At 45.8% G+C, this 15,334-nt stretch overlaps 1 protein-coding gene across 3 annotated transcripts in view; it reads left to right on the forward strand.

Annotated features, from left to right (window-relative positions):
- The window catches only part of USP10 (ubiquitin specific peptidase 10), a 69,572-nt gene that overhangs the window by 19,738 nt on the left and 34,500 nt on the right, over window positions 1-15,334 (forward strand). For all 3 annotated transcript variants that reach the window (XM_042970312.1, XM_042970314.1, XM_042970315.1), the window contains exon 2: window positions 10,660-10,728. In XM_042970312.1, coding sequence (XP_042826246.1) covers window positions 10,660-10,728 — 69 coding nt within the window. The remainder of the gene's footprint in view (window positions 1-10,659; window positions 10,729-15,334) is intronic.

Raw genomic sequence — 15,334 nt, forward strand, 5'->3', positions numbered from 1 at the left:
AACTTGGCTCCTGTTCATTAAAAAAAAACCTTTATGGGGCATAATTTATGTGCAGGGAATGTCACCCATTTAAAGTATACATGATGAGTCTCAACAAATGTGCCCACTTAACGTAATCACGTCAACAGTTAAGGTACTTTTCTGCCCTTGCAGTGGCTCCCCAGACCTCCCCTCCCTGCAGCCTGTCCGCACTCACCCTTGGCCCCAGCAGAGGGAGCACTGCTGTTCTGGTGTCTTGTTTGTTGGTGTTTTGCTTATTTTCCCTTTTCTTCTCTGTTCTCTCTTTTTTGTTCTCTGTTCTCTCTTCCTCCCTGCCTTGTGTCTCCCCACCAACCCTGTTCCTTCCTCCCTAGATTAGCAGCTAGGTGATGGTAATGAGAATGAAAATGGTGGAATCTTGAACTTTTCTACTGGAGCTAAATTCACCCCCTAATAATTTATCAGCTTTTTTCCATGTGATAAAAATTCTAGGTAGAAGTTACTGTATAATGAGGGCTCTTTTATCTTGCTGTTTAGTATTAGTTTAGAGCAAAGTAAGTTAAAATTTAACTGCCATTGTGTAAAGTACCTAATGCAGATGTAGGACTGGGAAGTTGGTACGAAATGGATTTCTGTTAGATGAATCATATTTTCTAATTTTGGAAATAGATTTGGTGGGAACAAGTTTTAGCTCAGAATCTCCATGAAAGCTCTGAAGGAATACGCGGCCAGCCCGTCACAGATCCTGCTTTGGAAGGTGCAGGGTGATCTTCTGATGGACTTTAGTAGTCACGTGAAACACACAAACCATGTGAAACTGACACGATATTGCAGCATTTGGATGCTAGAATCCTAGGAAGAGGGCACCGCCCATGGGAGTGGCTTTGTAACAGTTTGTCCTTTTGTCCCCTTCTCGGGATCCCTCGGCCCCAAGAAGGTAAAGCAGGGTTCTGCTGCAGCCCAGTGCTTTGGGCAGCAAGCCCTTCTCTGCCTCCCTCTTTGTCTGCTTTTGCCCTCCGTAGCTCTCAGTGCAGCTTGCAGTTCACTTGTGCTGTGACAGAACTGTAAATGTGGTGCTGTCCTGAACCCTGTGTCTGTCTTACTCAGTTTATTCTGATCTGACACAGCTCTGTGTAGGTAGCTGGTCCTCAGTGCATATGGTTAAGTCAACGAAATTCCCGTTGTGCCTCGACGGCCCAAACAGTGTCCTCTCTGCTCACCACTTTGTAGAGTTGAAAGTGTGCTGTGACTGTTCAGTAGCTGTCACTGAGCCTCCGTCACCTAGCAGGCCTGATCAGTATAGTTTAGTGAAGAAATTAGAGTCTTTTAGGCAGGCACTGACGTTCTTTTTTACTTTGTTCAGATCTAATTCACATCCCATAGAATTCACCCATTTCAATACGAGTACATTTCAGTGGTTTTTGGTGTGTGCCTGGAGTTGTGCAACCATCAGCACAGTCCATGTCAGAGCATTTCACCAGAAAGAAACCCCGGATCCATTAGCAGCGACTTCTCATTTCCCGTTCCCCTGAACCCTTGGCAATCACAGTCTGCTTTCTGTCTCTAGAGATTGGCCTCTTCTAGACATTTCACAGGAGTGGAATCATACAGCACGTGGCCCTTCGTGCCTGACTTTTACTCAGCATGGTTTTCAGGGTTCATCCATGTGGTCGCAGTGATTAGCCTGGGGACATTTCCACACCCCTGCTGCTTTGTCCTTGTTCGATCCAGGGGATGCCTTTGGAGCTGGCAGAACGCTACCAGTTGCCCAGTCCGGCACCCCCTCACGTCCACTAGAGAGGAAATTCAGACTTCGTCACTCTCGAAACGAACGAGTTTGTTAGTCCTTCGTCTTTCCTCCTCTCTCCCAAATTCAGCCTTGCTGGGTTGGATGCTGAGGGAGGAGAAGACGTCGTGTCTCTCAGCCTCTTGGTAGCTGTGCCTGGTTCTGTCCTCTCACCCAGCGAGGCTTGGCTTGATGCCCGTCGGCTGGCGGTGGTTGTGGGAGCTGGCTCGCCGGTGTCTCACTGCCTTGGGAAACCGAGTACCGTGCACACGCGGCAGGGTGCTCATCGATTGCTGCCTCGTAGCTTTATTTTTTCTCTCAGAGCCTGATCTTCTATTTCCGCGCGTCCTTCTGAAGGCAGAACGTTGCTTTGGTGGCACCCTCTGTTTGTATTCGTGCTTTTAGAGATGAGATTTTGAAAGTGGGACTGAAGGCGCAGCACGCGGTGCTCCAGCGCCCCCTAGCGCCGCGCTGGGGTGGGAGTCCCCGTGCCTCCGGTGTGTGGCTTCCCGCCGTCTGTGCAGGACGCGGACGCGGTGCAGGTGACGGCCAGCGTCTTTCCTTCTCACCTTCCTGGGGTGACATCGCGTCTTTGTTTTTTCCTTTAGTGTGAACGTGGTGTTTCCAGGTTTGCCTAGCCCCTTCTTCAGCGTTCACAGAGCCAGGCCCTCCCTGCAAGGGCCAGATCGGGTCTCCAGAAGGTGAAACCCAGAGCAGCCGTGCCCAGGGGCTGTGCTGCAGCCAGGGGGCGGGTCTCCGTCCTGTGTTGTGGGTTTGCCCTGTTTTCCGGAAGCACTTCCTACGTCTTTGTTGTTGTTGTTGTTGTTGTTGTTGTTGTTGTTATCATGTGCTTTCTAGAAAGGATCAGAAAATAATCAAACATGTGAACAGTGGGAGTTCTGAAAGCCTGAGCTGGAATTAGTTGGAAATGAGGAGAAGTCAGCTGCGTCCCCGGTGGTGGGCGAGAGCCTCTGCACCTTACAAGCTTGCTTCCTGGAGAAGGGGCTTGGGGAGCCCAGAAGCCCGTGGGGCATGCCCCTGACCACGGGCCTTTCCCCTGGGCATCACGGCAGCTGGGAAGGGAGCCTTCGATGGTTGCTTTCCTGTTCCTTCTCGTGACTCCATTATTCATCCACCTCGGGTGGGGGTTGCTGAAAACCTAGAGGGAGTTTCCAGCTTTGCTTTACAGTGTCGGCTACAGCTGTTGAGAGAGTAAAATTATTAACGGCAATATAAACATTTCTGTAGTGCAGGTGGGCCAACAGAGGGCCTTCAGGCACCTTCTTTTGTTCTGTCCTCACTGAACCCATTGACTGAGCATCTGTCTGTGCTGGGCCCCGTGCCCGGCTCTGGAAATGCAAGAAAGAATGCACTTGCTCCTACTGTTTCTTCTTCATGCAGACTCAATTGTCCTGTTGTATCTTTTTCTGCTCTTTCTTACAGGACACGACTAATTCATGCGGTCAGTGGCTTTTTCTTCCCCACTAAATTATAAATCCTATGAAATCAGGCAGAGTCAGATTTCTTTTTTATAATTTTTTTTAATCTGTATTTTTGAGAGAGAGAAAGAGACAGAGAGAGACAGAGTGTGAGCCGGGGAGGAATAGAGGGAGAGGGAGACACAGAATCCGAAGCAGGCTCCAGGCTCTGAGCTGTCAGCACAGAGCCCGACGTGGGGCTCGAACTCATGAACCGCAAGTTCGTGACCTCAGCCGAAGTCGGATGCTCAACTGCCTAAACCACCCAGGAGCTCCATATTTACCTTTTTTTTTTTTTTAACCCAGACTCCTACAATATTTTTTCCCTAAAAAGACTTTAGAATGTATTTATTAATACTTCTCCAGAGGAAGGAGAATGTTTCATACTCACATAAAGAGAGGGGTTAAAGGTTGGTCTCACGAATGAGTGTTTTCAGCTTTGACTTTTAAATTAAATCCCTTTATTTGGGAATAATTTCAAATTTACAGAAGTTGCAAAAATAAGAACGGTACAAAGAACCCCCATTTTACTCCTTTACCCAGATCGACCCTTTGGGGGCTCCTGCGTGGCTCATCACTTGAGCATTAACCCTTGATTTCGACTCAGGTCATGATCCCAGGGTCATGGGATTGAGCCCTATGCGGAGCCTGCTTAAGATTCTGTCTCTCTCTGCCCTTCCCCCGCCCACCCCCCACCGCCGTCTCTGTCTTTCTCTCTCTCTCACTTAAAAAAAAATAGAAGCTTTAACCCCCTTTGCATAGTCATTTATGCGTGTGCCTGAGTTCTCTCTCCACAGACATATTCCCAAACTCACTCTCTTAACATGTGCGTGTGCAGATACCCATTTTGTCATCCACCCTCTGAGATTTGAGAGATTACACACGCCATGATCGTTTACCTTGCATATGCTTGAAGGTATTTCCTAAGAATGGGCATATTCTCTTACATAACCACAGCTGGACAGTTCCCGCGTTCATAAATTCACATTGAGACAATACTTTTTATAACCTGCCGTCCGTGTTCTAATTTTGTCAGTTGACCTAAGAATCTCCTTTAGAGCGTCTCCCGTCCGGGCCAGGATCCAGTCTGGGGCCGGGTGTTGCCTTTAGTTGGCGGGTGTCTGTAGCTTCTGTAATCTGGAGCTTTTCTACAGCCTTCATCACACTGAATTTTTGAAGAACACAGTCCCGCCCCTCTATTTTGGTCACGTTCTTCATTTTGCCAAACACCTGAAATATTTTGTGATGGAAAATTAAGAAGGCTTTTGGAGAAGGAGGTGGTAGAACCTGAACACTTAATGGCAGTTTGGTTCTCCTCCTCAGTGTCCCAACACTGTTGCTTGAGCCCTTAGGTATAATTTTAGTTCAATAATTTTGTCAGTAAAATGCAGGGCCGTGTGATTTATGTCCACTCACTGGGGTTTGAATAAATACTTGGCCTTTGCTTTTGTAGTTTTTTATCAGGACATTAAAAAATTACCTTTCTTGCTCCTAATAAATTTATTGAAGCTAAATTTTATTTTATAAGCAACACTCTTATTTGCCTTTTTGGAACAATGTGGATAATAAAATGCTTATTCGTGGTAATGCTTCCTGTAGTCAGTTTTGGATGATACAGTTGATTTTGTTAAACCCTGAAATGATGTCACAGCCTCAGAGTTTATGTGGGGTATTTTCTTACATCATTCCAAATGATTGTTTGCGTGGTTCCCAAAGAGGGTTCCCAAAGAGGCGGTAGTTAGTTATTTTGCCTAGAAAGGAGTTGTCCTTTTTCTTGCATGCACCGTGAAGGTGGGAAATTGCCTTTATTAAGCCTTCCCTTGCCTGACACCTCAGGGGCTTGACCTTGGCCGCCCTGTGAGAATGAATCCCCCAACTCTCAGGCCTTCCTACATCTGCGGTTACTTCCTTATATTTGGATTTCTGGTTAAATATAAGCAGTGTGTGTACAGACACATAGGAAGAAGACTCAGGCGGTTTATCTGCCGTGAACATATGGGGAATACTCATTCTGTAGGAAATGGAAATCCTAACCAGACTCCTCGGGGTGGTGAGCACCTTGTAGAAACGCTCACTCTTCTTGGTGCCAGCCTCTTAGCAATCCCTCCGTCATCTCAGCCGCAGAATTGAAACGACTGTTTCTTGTATTAGTGGGGTGTAACTGCTCGTGTTCGGAAACTCACGCGTTTGAAAGGTTGAAGATCGGTCTGGTCTGATTGTGGCAAGAGGAGTGAGTGGACCGAGTTGTTTTCGGCTACACGTGTGCCAGTGTTGAGGGAATCACGTTGGAGTTGACCACAGCTCCCGCAAGCCGTCCGTTGAGTGGTAAGTGATACTTTGGCGGTGTGTAGTTGATAGTTAGCAGTTGCTTAGGATGGCTTTTTTGGATTAAGCGTTTTCATCAAGTCCTAATCTGTTGTCATTGAGATCTTGAAAGGAGCACAGGTGCAAATTAGGTGCCGGCTTGTAACTGTTGTGCAGAATGAGTGTCTTTGAATAGCTGTGCAGTGATTTCGGTTGTTTACGTTGACTTTTTGCAAGTAATTTTTTAACGTTTATTTATTTTTGAGACAGAGAGAGACAGAGCATGAACGGGGGAGGGTCAGAGAGAGAGGGAGACACAGAATCCGAAACAGGATCCAGGCTCCGAGCGGTCAGCTCAGAGCCCGACACGGGGCTCGAACTCATAGACCGCGAGATCGTGACCTGAGCTAAAGTCGGACGCTTAACCGACTGAGCCACCCAGGCGCCCCGCAAGTAATTTTTTTTTTTTTTAATTTTTTTTTTTTTCAACGTTTTTTATTTATTTTTGGGACAGAGAGAGACAGAGCATTAACGGGGGAGGGTCAGAGAGAGGGAGACACAGAATCGGAAACAGGCTCCAGGCTCCGAGCCATCAGCCCAGAGCCTGACGCGGGGCTCGAACTCACAGACCGCGAGATTGTGACCTGGCTGAAGTCGGACGCTTAACCGACTGCGCCACCCAGGCGCCCCAGGTAATTTTTTAAATAAATTAGGTATTTCTATGGTTCAGAACTAAGAATTCTTGCAAGAGACATGCTAGGAATCTGGTGCCACTGTACTGCCTCCAGCTTTTCTTCCTTTTTGTACCCAAAGAGCGTTTTCTTCATTTAACGGTATCCTGGAGACTCCTCCCCACCTGCACATCAAGCTTTTCCTCATTTTTCCCATTAGTCTTTTGATGAGATTGAAGGCACATATCCTTGGAGAAACTATGGGCATGAAATGGTCATAAAAACGCATTTAAAATCTGTAGGAAAGTTTTTCAGATCATACTTTAAAAGTAAAGAAAGCAGTAAAAATGGTAAAATTGAAAATGACAGAAGAGAAAAGCTTTCCTTGGCATCTTTCTGAGCGCATTGCCTAGGTTGATGGTGAGGCTTCTTCCAGCCACCGGCTGTGGGGATGTGGTACCTACAGGTGCCACCAGGAATTACGTGCCTGCCCCCCCACCCCTTTTATTGACACGATATTTTGAAATTATCTGGAGACTTAGTTCTCCTACTCCACTACCCGCATCTCTCTTGTGAACACTTTACATTGTATGTGAACGACAATAAGAATGGGTGCTTAGGAAGTGTGACTCAAAGGTTTTTCTTTCTTAAGATTATTTATTGTGAGAGAGAGCGCCCGAGAGGCAGGGTGGGCAGAGAGAGGAATCCCAAGCAAGTTCTGCACTGTCAGCGCAAAGCCCGATGCTGATGCGGGGCTTGATCCCACACACCATGAGATCGTGACTGAGCCAGGCAGGTGCCCCTGTACCGACTGACTCATTTTTAAAAGTAATTCTCTTCATTTTTGTCCTCACATGTCCTGTGAATATTTGTTGTCCATTCCTTGTATGGGGACTGAAGTCATTAGTGTTGTTTTTTTAAATCTTTTTAAATGTTTTTGAGAGAGAGAGAGAGAGAGAGAGAGAGAGAGAGCGAGAGAGCATGTGCAAGCACAAGCTGGGGAGGGGCAGAGAGAGAGGGAGACACAGAATCCGAAGCAGGCTTCAGGCTCCAGGCTCCCAGCACAGAGCCCGACACGGGGCTTGAACTCACGAATCGCAAGATCATGACCCGAGCTGAAGTCAGACGCTCGACCCACTGAGCCACCCAGGTGCCCCTGAAGTCATTAGTGTTTTAGTGGGTTGTGTGTTTCCTTGGCAATTAGGAGGGTTACTGTTTTTCCAACAGGCTTCCGCTGTGAATATTTCATCACTCCCAAAAGTTCACTTGTGCTTCTTTGTAATCAGTCCTTCCCCAGCCCTTGACACAGCCACTGAGCTGTTTTCTCTCCTTACAGTTTTGCCCTAGAATGTTACACAAGTGTAATCATACCACATGTGGCTTTTTAAGTCAGACTTCTTTCACTTAGCATGATGCTTTTGAGGGCCATTGAGTAGTGTTTCATTTTATAGACGTATCACGTTCGCCTCTTGATGGACATTTGGGTTGTTTCCAGTTTTAAAAAAAAATTTTTTTTTTAATGTTGATTTATTATTGAGAGACAGAGAGACACAGAGCGTGAGCAGGGGAGGGGTAGAGAGAGGGGGAGACACAGAATCTGAAGCAGGCTCCAGGCTCCGAGCTGTCAGCCCAGAACCCGATGCGGGGCTCTAACTCACAAACTGCGAGATCATGACCTGAGTCGGTCACTCAACCAACTGAGCCACCCAGGTGCCCCTGGGTTGTTTCCAGTTTTGAATAGGGCTGCTATAAACATCAGCCTACAGGGGTTTTTTTTGTTTTTTGGTTTTTGGTTTTTTTTTGTGGACATAGGTTTGCATTTCTCTTGGGTGACTGAGGAGGCATGGGATTGCTGGGTCTGATGGTAAGTCATTTTGTAAGAAACTGCCTGGCTCTTTTCCAGAGTGGCTGTGCCATTCCGCATTTGTGTCGGCCATGTAGAAAGTCCCAGTCGTTCCAAATCCTTGTCAGCATTTGGTATTGTTGGAAATATTTTCTCTTAGTTTGGCTTGTCTTTTCATTCCCTCCTGAGCACATTTTGAGGTTTATTTATATCTAGACTTTACGATCTCTGTCTGTAGTGGGAATACCAGCCAGCGCTGTCATTTCATTACACCCTGCTTCCCCTCCCCACCGTTTCTCCCGCTTCCTTTTCACTGAAAGATACCTTTCCCTTCCATTGCGTGGTATTACACCAGACTGAAATTAAGACAGGCTTTTCCTCAGTGTGGGAAATGATACGAAGGTCTAAGTTCAGAATGAAAGTATCGCAGGTGATTATTTTTAAATTGTTTCGAGACTGCTTATTTTCACCATTAGCATCAACACACAATTTCTTTGTGGATTTTTGCAAGTATATGGAAGTATTGTGTGAAGCTGTTCTTGTTTTTTTTATATATATTTACAGTTTTGGTAGCCATTGCCAGAGAGCCCTCCAGAAATATTTTCCTGAAAAGTATTGGTGCATTCTTACTAACAGGCTGTGAGAGTTAATTGGCATTTATCTACATTTACAATAAGACTGGGCATTATCCACATCTGTAATACGTAGTTACTGGTTACTTTTGATTACATGCTTGTAAATTTCCCTGTAGGTTATTGAGCTCCATTAGAGCAGAGGAGCCCTAACTCTGCTTACCATTTTCTTTTTTTTTTTCCTTTATTTTAGAGAGTGTGAGAGCACAAGCAGCGGGGAGGGGCGGGGGGAGTGTGGGGGGAGAGAGAGAGACAGAGAGAGAGACAGAGAGAGAGAGACTCTCAAGCAGGGCTCCATACTCAGTGTGGAGCCCGGGTAGGGCTCAATCCCACCACCCTGGGATCGTGATCCAAGGCGAAGTCAAGAGTTGGACGCTCAACTGAGCCACCCGGGTGCCCCTCTGCTTACCATTTTTATCCCCAGCAACCGATCGTCGCGCTTGGCAGTTAGTAGGCTCTAAATAATTGTTGATTATATGAATGAATAATTCAGTGAGTGTTCTCTGTTGTAGAAATCTAGTCGTTCTGATTCTTTTCAGTGACTTATTTTTAGAAGCTTCGGGGAGAATATGAACCGCTAGGTACTTGCCAAACTTGCTTCCATGCAGGTAAACCAGTTGTTTTTTCAGAAAGTCACGTTCCGAATTCTGTGAAGCAGCAGTTCACAAATAGGCTTGTATCTGTTCAATAATATGTTTATCCGGGGGCACCTGGGTGGCTTAGTTGGCGAAGTGTCTCCCTCTTGCTTTCGGCTCAGGTCATGATCTCATTCATGGTTTTGTGAGTTTGGACCCTGGTCGCGCTCTGCGCTGGTAGCTTGGAGCCTGCTTGGGATTCTCTCCCCCTCTGTCCCTGCCCCTCCCCCACTCTCACCGTCTCTGTTTCTCAGGATAAATGAATAAATTTACAATAATAAAAAAATATAAAAAATTAAAAAATACTTTGGGGCACCTGGGTGGCTCATTCAGTTAAGCATCCAACTTCGGCTCAGGTCATGATCTCACAGTTTGTAAGGAGTTCGAGGCCCGTGTTGGGCTCTATGCTGACAGCCCAGAGCCTCCAGCCTGCTCTGGACTCTGTGTCTCCCTCTGTCTTTGCCCCTCCCCCACTTGTGAGCGCGCATGCTCGCGCGCGCTCTCTCTCTCTCTCTCTCTCTCACAGAAACAATAAATGAATAAACTTTAAAAAACATGTTTATCGGGGGCGCCTGGGTGGCGCGGTCGGTTAAGCGTCCGACTTCAGCCAGGTCACGATCTCGCGGTCCGTGAGTTCGAGCCCCGCATTAGGCTCTGGGCTGATGGCTCGGAGCCTGGAGCCTGTTTCTGATTCTGTGTCTCCCTCTCTCTGCCCCTCCCCCATTCATGCTCTGTCTCTCTCTGTCCCAAAAATAAATAAAAAACGTTGGAAAAAAAAAAGTTTAAAAAAACAAAAAAAAACATGTTTATCTGTGCATCATATTTAAATGCAACTTCAGGATAAAAAAATCACATATATGTCTTAAATATCATTCATCAGGATCATTAACATTTTTCTTGTTTTGGATTTCCCTGTCTTGCCTTTTGAACCACGTTTTCTGCTTTTCATTAGTATGTGCGGCGGAGAGGGCTGAAATGGAGATAGTGACTTGAGTCGACAGACAGGTAAACGGAACACCTGGAAGGGTTCGTGATCCCGAAGGTTTTCCTTCAGGATAAGTGTGGTGCGCACACAGTTGACCTGTTTCAGAATAGGCTTTATCAATTTCAGAGTGTTCTTTGACAGTTTGCGGAAACGGCTGAGCATTTTCTTGTTTGTGATGGAAAATCACACCTCGGAATCTTTTTTGCCGACCCTTGATCTGTTTAATTGAGAGAGGGTCTTGGGTGTTCTGGCCTACGTATTTCATAGGATTGGTATAGTCTGTAGCATCTTGCCTGAAAATATAAATTGTATATTTTATGTGATCGGTGGCTTTTTTTTTTTCCAGTATATTTTTGGAGACTTTAGCCCTGATGAATTCAATCAGTTCTTTGTGACTCCTCGCTCTTCAGTTGAGGTAAGACAAAACAGTGTTTTGTTTGAATATGTGTATAGATATAACTCATGGTTACATTTTAGTTTTGAGTTTTTAATTTATGCTTGTTGATAAGGAAATCCAACGTACAGAAAAGCGCAGAGACTAATACGAGAAATGCCCAAACCCACCGAGCAGATTTGACTACTGTTAACATTTTGCTGTATTTATTAAACAGCAAAAAGTCGCAGATATCGTCGTGGCCTCCCTTGTACCCGTTCCCACCTCCTGCCTTCCCTCCCCAGAAGTAACAACTCTGCCGGATTGCTATTGTGTTCGGACTGTCGTCTTCACCTTTCACTACATATGTGGTTGTCAACAGATTGTAGCACCATATTGTCTCCTGTGGTTTAAATGGTAAACCGAGTCATACTGCGGATGGCTCTTGAACGGCAAGGGGATTGGGAGTGCCGACCCCAGCGCAGTTGCAAATCCGCGATAACTTTTGATTCCTCGCAACTTAACTACCCGTAGCCTGTGGTTGACCGGAAGCCTTACCGATGACAATGGTAACAGTTGATTACCATATTTTGGGTTTTATAAGTATTATATACTGTATTCTTAGAACAAAGTAAGCTAGAGAAAAGGAAAGGTTAAAATAATAAGGGAGAGAAAATACATTTACAGTACTGTTCTGTATTTTTGGAAAAAAATCCGCCTGACGTGGGCCTGCACGGTTCACACCCGTGTTGTCCAAGGGTCAGCTGTAGATTCATCCTTTTGTAGTTTGTTTCTTTTAAGGTAACATTCTTTACGTTCATTCTTTGATGAACGTACATTCATGTTCTACATTCATGTTCTTTGGTTTCAGTTTCTCGATACCGTCAGGAGAACGTACCACAGCTCGTTTGCCTGGTCTCCTGTTGAGGACCGTTTAGATCTTTGGTTCTTACGTACTACAGAAACGTTGCAGTAAACATGTTTTACTGTGTGTCCTCATGCTCTGTGGGTTTCTCCAAGATCTGTTCCTAGGAGTGGGGTTGCTGGGGCCACCGGGAGCGAGTGTCTAGTTTTAGTGGCTGCTCTGCTCATCCGCCTTCTGAGGGTTTAACCGTCTGCATCGCCCCCAGCTGCGCGTGAACGCTGTCACCATCTCGGTCAAAGAAAAGCTTCTCGCTTATTCTCACGACAGGTGTGCTCAAAATTTTTGTGAGTCTGCTGGGCTGGTTATGAATGGGTTCTCACTGTTTTAATTTACAATATTCCCAAGTTGCAAAGTTGAGAACCGCTTCATTACTTTCGTATGCCCAGCCCTTCTGTGAATGACCTGTCTCCCTTGTCCGCATTTTTTATTAAGTGGCTGGTCTTTTTCTTTTTGCTTTCAGGACTCCTAGTCTTTGGTTTTGCATATTACAAGTATCTTTTCCTGGCACGAGGGCTTTAAATAATTTGCGTGTGTGTGTGTCTTTATTTTATTTTGAGACACAGAGTGTGAGTGGGGGGAAGGGCAGAGAGAGGGGGCAACACAGAATCTGAAGCAGGCTCTGAGCTGTCAGCACAGAGCCAGACACGGGGCTCGAACTCACAGACTGAAATCATGACCTGAGCTGAAGCCGGTCATGTAACTGAGTGAGCCATCCAGGTGCCCCTAGCACGGGGGCTTTTTAAAAACTTCATGTGAGATGCGCTTTTTTTTCTTTTTCTTTTTCTTTTTCTTTTTCTTTTTCTTTTTCTTTTCTTTCTTTTCTTTCTTTTCTTTCTTTCTTTCTTTCTTTCTCTTTCTCTTTCTTTCTTTCTTTCTTTCTTTCTTTCTTTCTTTCTTTCTTTCTTTCTGGGTATGGGAAGTAAGTTTTTAACTTTCATGCCAAACATCTTGTTTTTTTTTCCTTCCGGTTTATAAATGTCTTTAAGAAATTCTTCCCTGCCCTGACGTAGCAAAGACACCGTTTTTTTTTCTGAAAGTTTTAAGGTTTTTGTGTTCACTGTAGTATGCAATGCAGCTGAAATGGACTTCGCTGTGTAGGTGAGGTGGGGCTTGACCTCATCCTCTGCCTTGGCCGCAGGGAGCTGTCCCAGCACTGGGCCCTTAGTTGTAGTGCCCTTTGCTCTGGCCCTCGTGCTTCGTCTCTGCAACAGTACTGCTCGTTTTAACTGCTGCGGCTCTGTAGTCTGTCTTCTGGGAGGGCCCTCACCCTCTTGTGCTCACCCCAAGCGTTTTGGTTCTGCTTCATCCTTAACTGTTCCTTAAGAGTCTGTGATCAGCATGCCAAGTTCCGTGAAAAATCCCATGGAGATTTCAGTTAGAATCGTGTTAATTATGGGCTCATTTGTAGGAGAATTCACAATTTTATGAGAGTTTTCCTAAACACGATTTTGGTATATTTCACCATTCAGGTCTTTTACATGTAATTAATGATTTCTGTTTTAGTTTAATAAAACTTATGTGGAATATTTTTTCATATTCGTGTTTTAAAGATGAAAACTGTTGAAATTGTATCGAAAAGAACAAAGGGAGGTCCGAGTAAGGATAAGGATAAGGACGTTGAGGAGACCTCGCCAGCCGCTTGAGTGTTTTGTGTGGAGTTCTTTTTACTTGGCAACATGGAGCGGAGGATACTGACCCGTAGGATTGGAGCCACACGGCCCGCGTGGCATGTGGCCTTGGCCAGTCCTGCCCGTCTCACCTTGGCTTCTTGAACTCTAGACTGGGGCTGGAAAGGAAGGATTAAATGACGGCGTGTTGAAAGCGTTACTTCAGCGGCACAGACTAGAGCGCGATTTATTGGTTTCTCCTCTTTGACTTCGGGAAAGAAGAAGAAATCACCGAAAGCAAAGCTTGGTCAGGTCACAGTTTAGAAGGTGAATAAATCCCTTCAGTGCCCACCTCCATCTGTTTTGTGTTCATTGATGGTAAGGGCGTTTTAAGGAATCTAAGGATAGGAGCCAGGAAACCGTGAACGCTGCGTTATAGATTGTATTTCCTAAGGCAGTAAAATGCATCTGTGCATGTTAGATTTTGTAGAATGAGGCTTGGAGTTGAGTGTGTCCTGACAGAAAAAATAACAATTAGGAAAAACATGATCGTCCCGTATTCCCCAAGCGTTAGTGTAATTGAGGTTCTACTCTGTGTACTAGTGGTTCGAGTTTTAAGTCATTTCTGTCTTTGAATCACAGCAGAATACAGAGGCACCTGCCAGGGACAGGACAGCCTGTGCTCTTGGCAATTAAGGTTTCAAAAGATGAGAAAGCCCCACTTGTGTATTTTACAAAAGCTTTTCGCAAGTGTGTGCATTTGTGTGGGTTTGTGAGAGCCTGTTTGCAGGTAAGTGTCAGAGTAAAAACGTGGGTTTTCCTGTGATGTGAAGGTAGAGAATGTACCATATTTCAGAGTCTGGAGAGCTGCGCTCCTTGGTCACTCTGCTACTCAAGTAGGCCTGGTGGCTCTGGCAGTTTCCTCCCACTCATCGTGCTTCCTTATAGGAAAACGGGGGTGTTTGTTTACCTCTCAGAATGTTGGGCAGTCGGTAGTTACTGTGGAAGACCTTCGCACATAAGGATTTGATGGTAAAGTCATGTCAGACTTTTTACTGTAGAAATAATGGCTGTGTCTTAACAGAATGAGTTTATAGCCAGAAATCTTTGTAAGTCTGGCTCATTTCTGGGTCTTCTGTGTTTTCGCTTTTGAATATGCGTTGCGTTTGGGGGCAGGTATGACAGATGTCGTCTGCCAGAATCACATATGGTCCAGTGACCCGCAAAGGGGAAACACAGGCTAATTAATGCGATCGGGCCAGGCTCTCTCTCTCAGTGTCGTAATTGTTGCAATTCAGGAGTCTGGAGCGTGCGAGTAGCATAATCACGTGGGGCACAGACTGTTTCATGGCGTGCCGTGTGGTTGCACGGGTGGGTGTGTGGATGCTGTTGTCTCCTGGCGCTGTGGCCTCGTGGCTCGGGCCTTTTGCCTCGCGCTGAAAACGGCGGTGGCTCCTGCCCGCACCGTGCCTGCCGTGTGGCCGTCGTGGGAACTCGCACCAGCCCTGTTCATCATGTACTTCTTTGGCTGTTAGGAAATTGAGAAGCATTTTTTTCCTCTCCCTGGGGCCAAGAACTGAAAAAACAAAGCTTGAGAAACATAAAGTGTTAAACTGTAGGAACATTCTGCTTTTCTCCTGTTCTCTCAGCTGAGTGTTGGACTCCGTTTTACTTTCCCTGTTTGAAAGCTTGTCCCTGGCCAGACAGGATGGTCGGTAGTTTAACAGAATCCGAAGAAGCCCTCTCAGCTGGTTCCTGTGTGTGATCTTAAATATTAGTAGAAATTTAAAGGTAACATACCACATGTCTTTTTTTATAAAGCTGTGCTCTAGTTTGTAAGCCAGCGTGATTTAAAAATGAATTTCTCCAGCTGGAAGAAATACAGTCAATTTACTGAATAAGCATGTTTTGAACCCCAGTCGTCATCATGTCAGTAGTGTTCACAAATAAGGGGTGAGTGCTCCTTGTTCTTGGGACTTCCGGAACTTCAGTATTGGGGGCAACGCGCACACATGCTTAATGCAGTTACGGGAAAAACAAGACCAGAGCGGGACGGGCCACGCTGCAGACGCTGAGGGTGTGTGTGTGTCTGTGCGTGGGTGCGTGCGTGGGTGTG

This window comes from Panthera tigris, chromosome E2 (genome assembly GCF_018350195.1).
Source record: "Panthera tigris isolate Pti1 chromosome E2, P.tigris_Pti1_mat1.1, whole genome shotgun sequence".
NCBI classification, from domain to species: domain Eukaryota; kingdom Metazoa; phylum Chordata; class Mammalia; order Carnivora; family Felidae; genus Panthera; species Panthera tigris.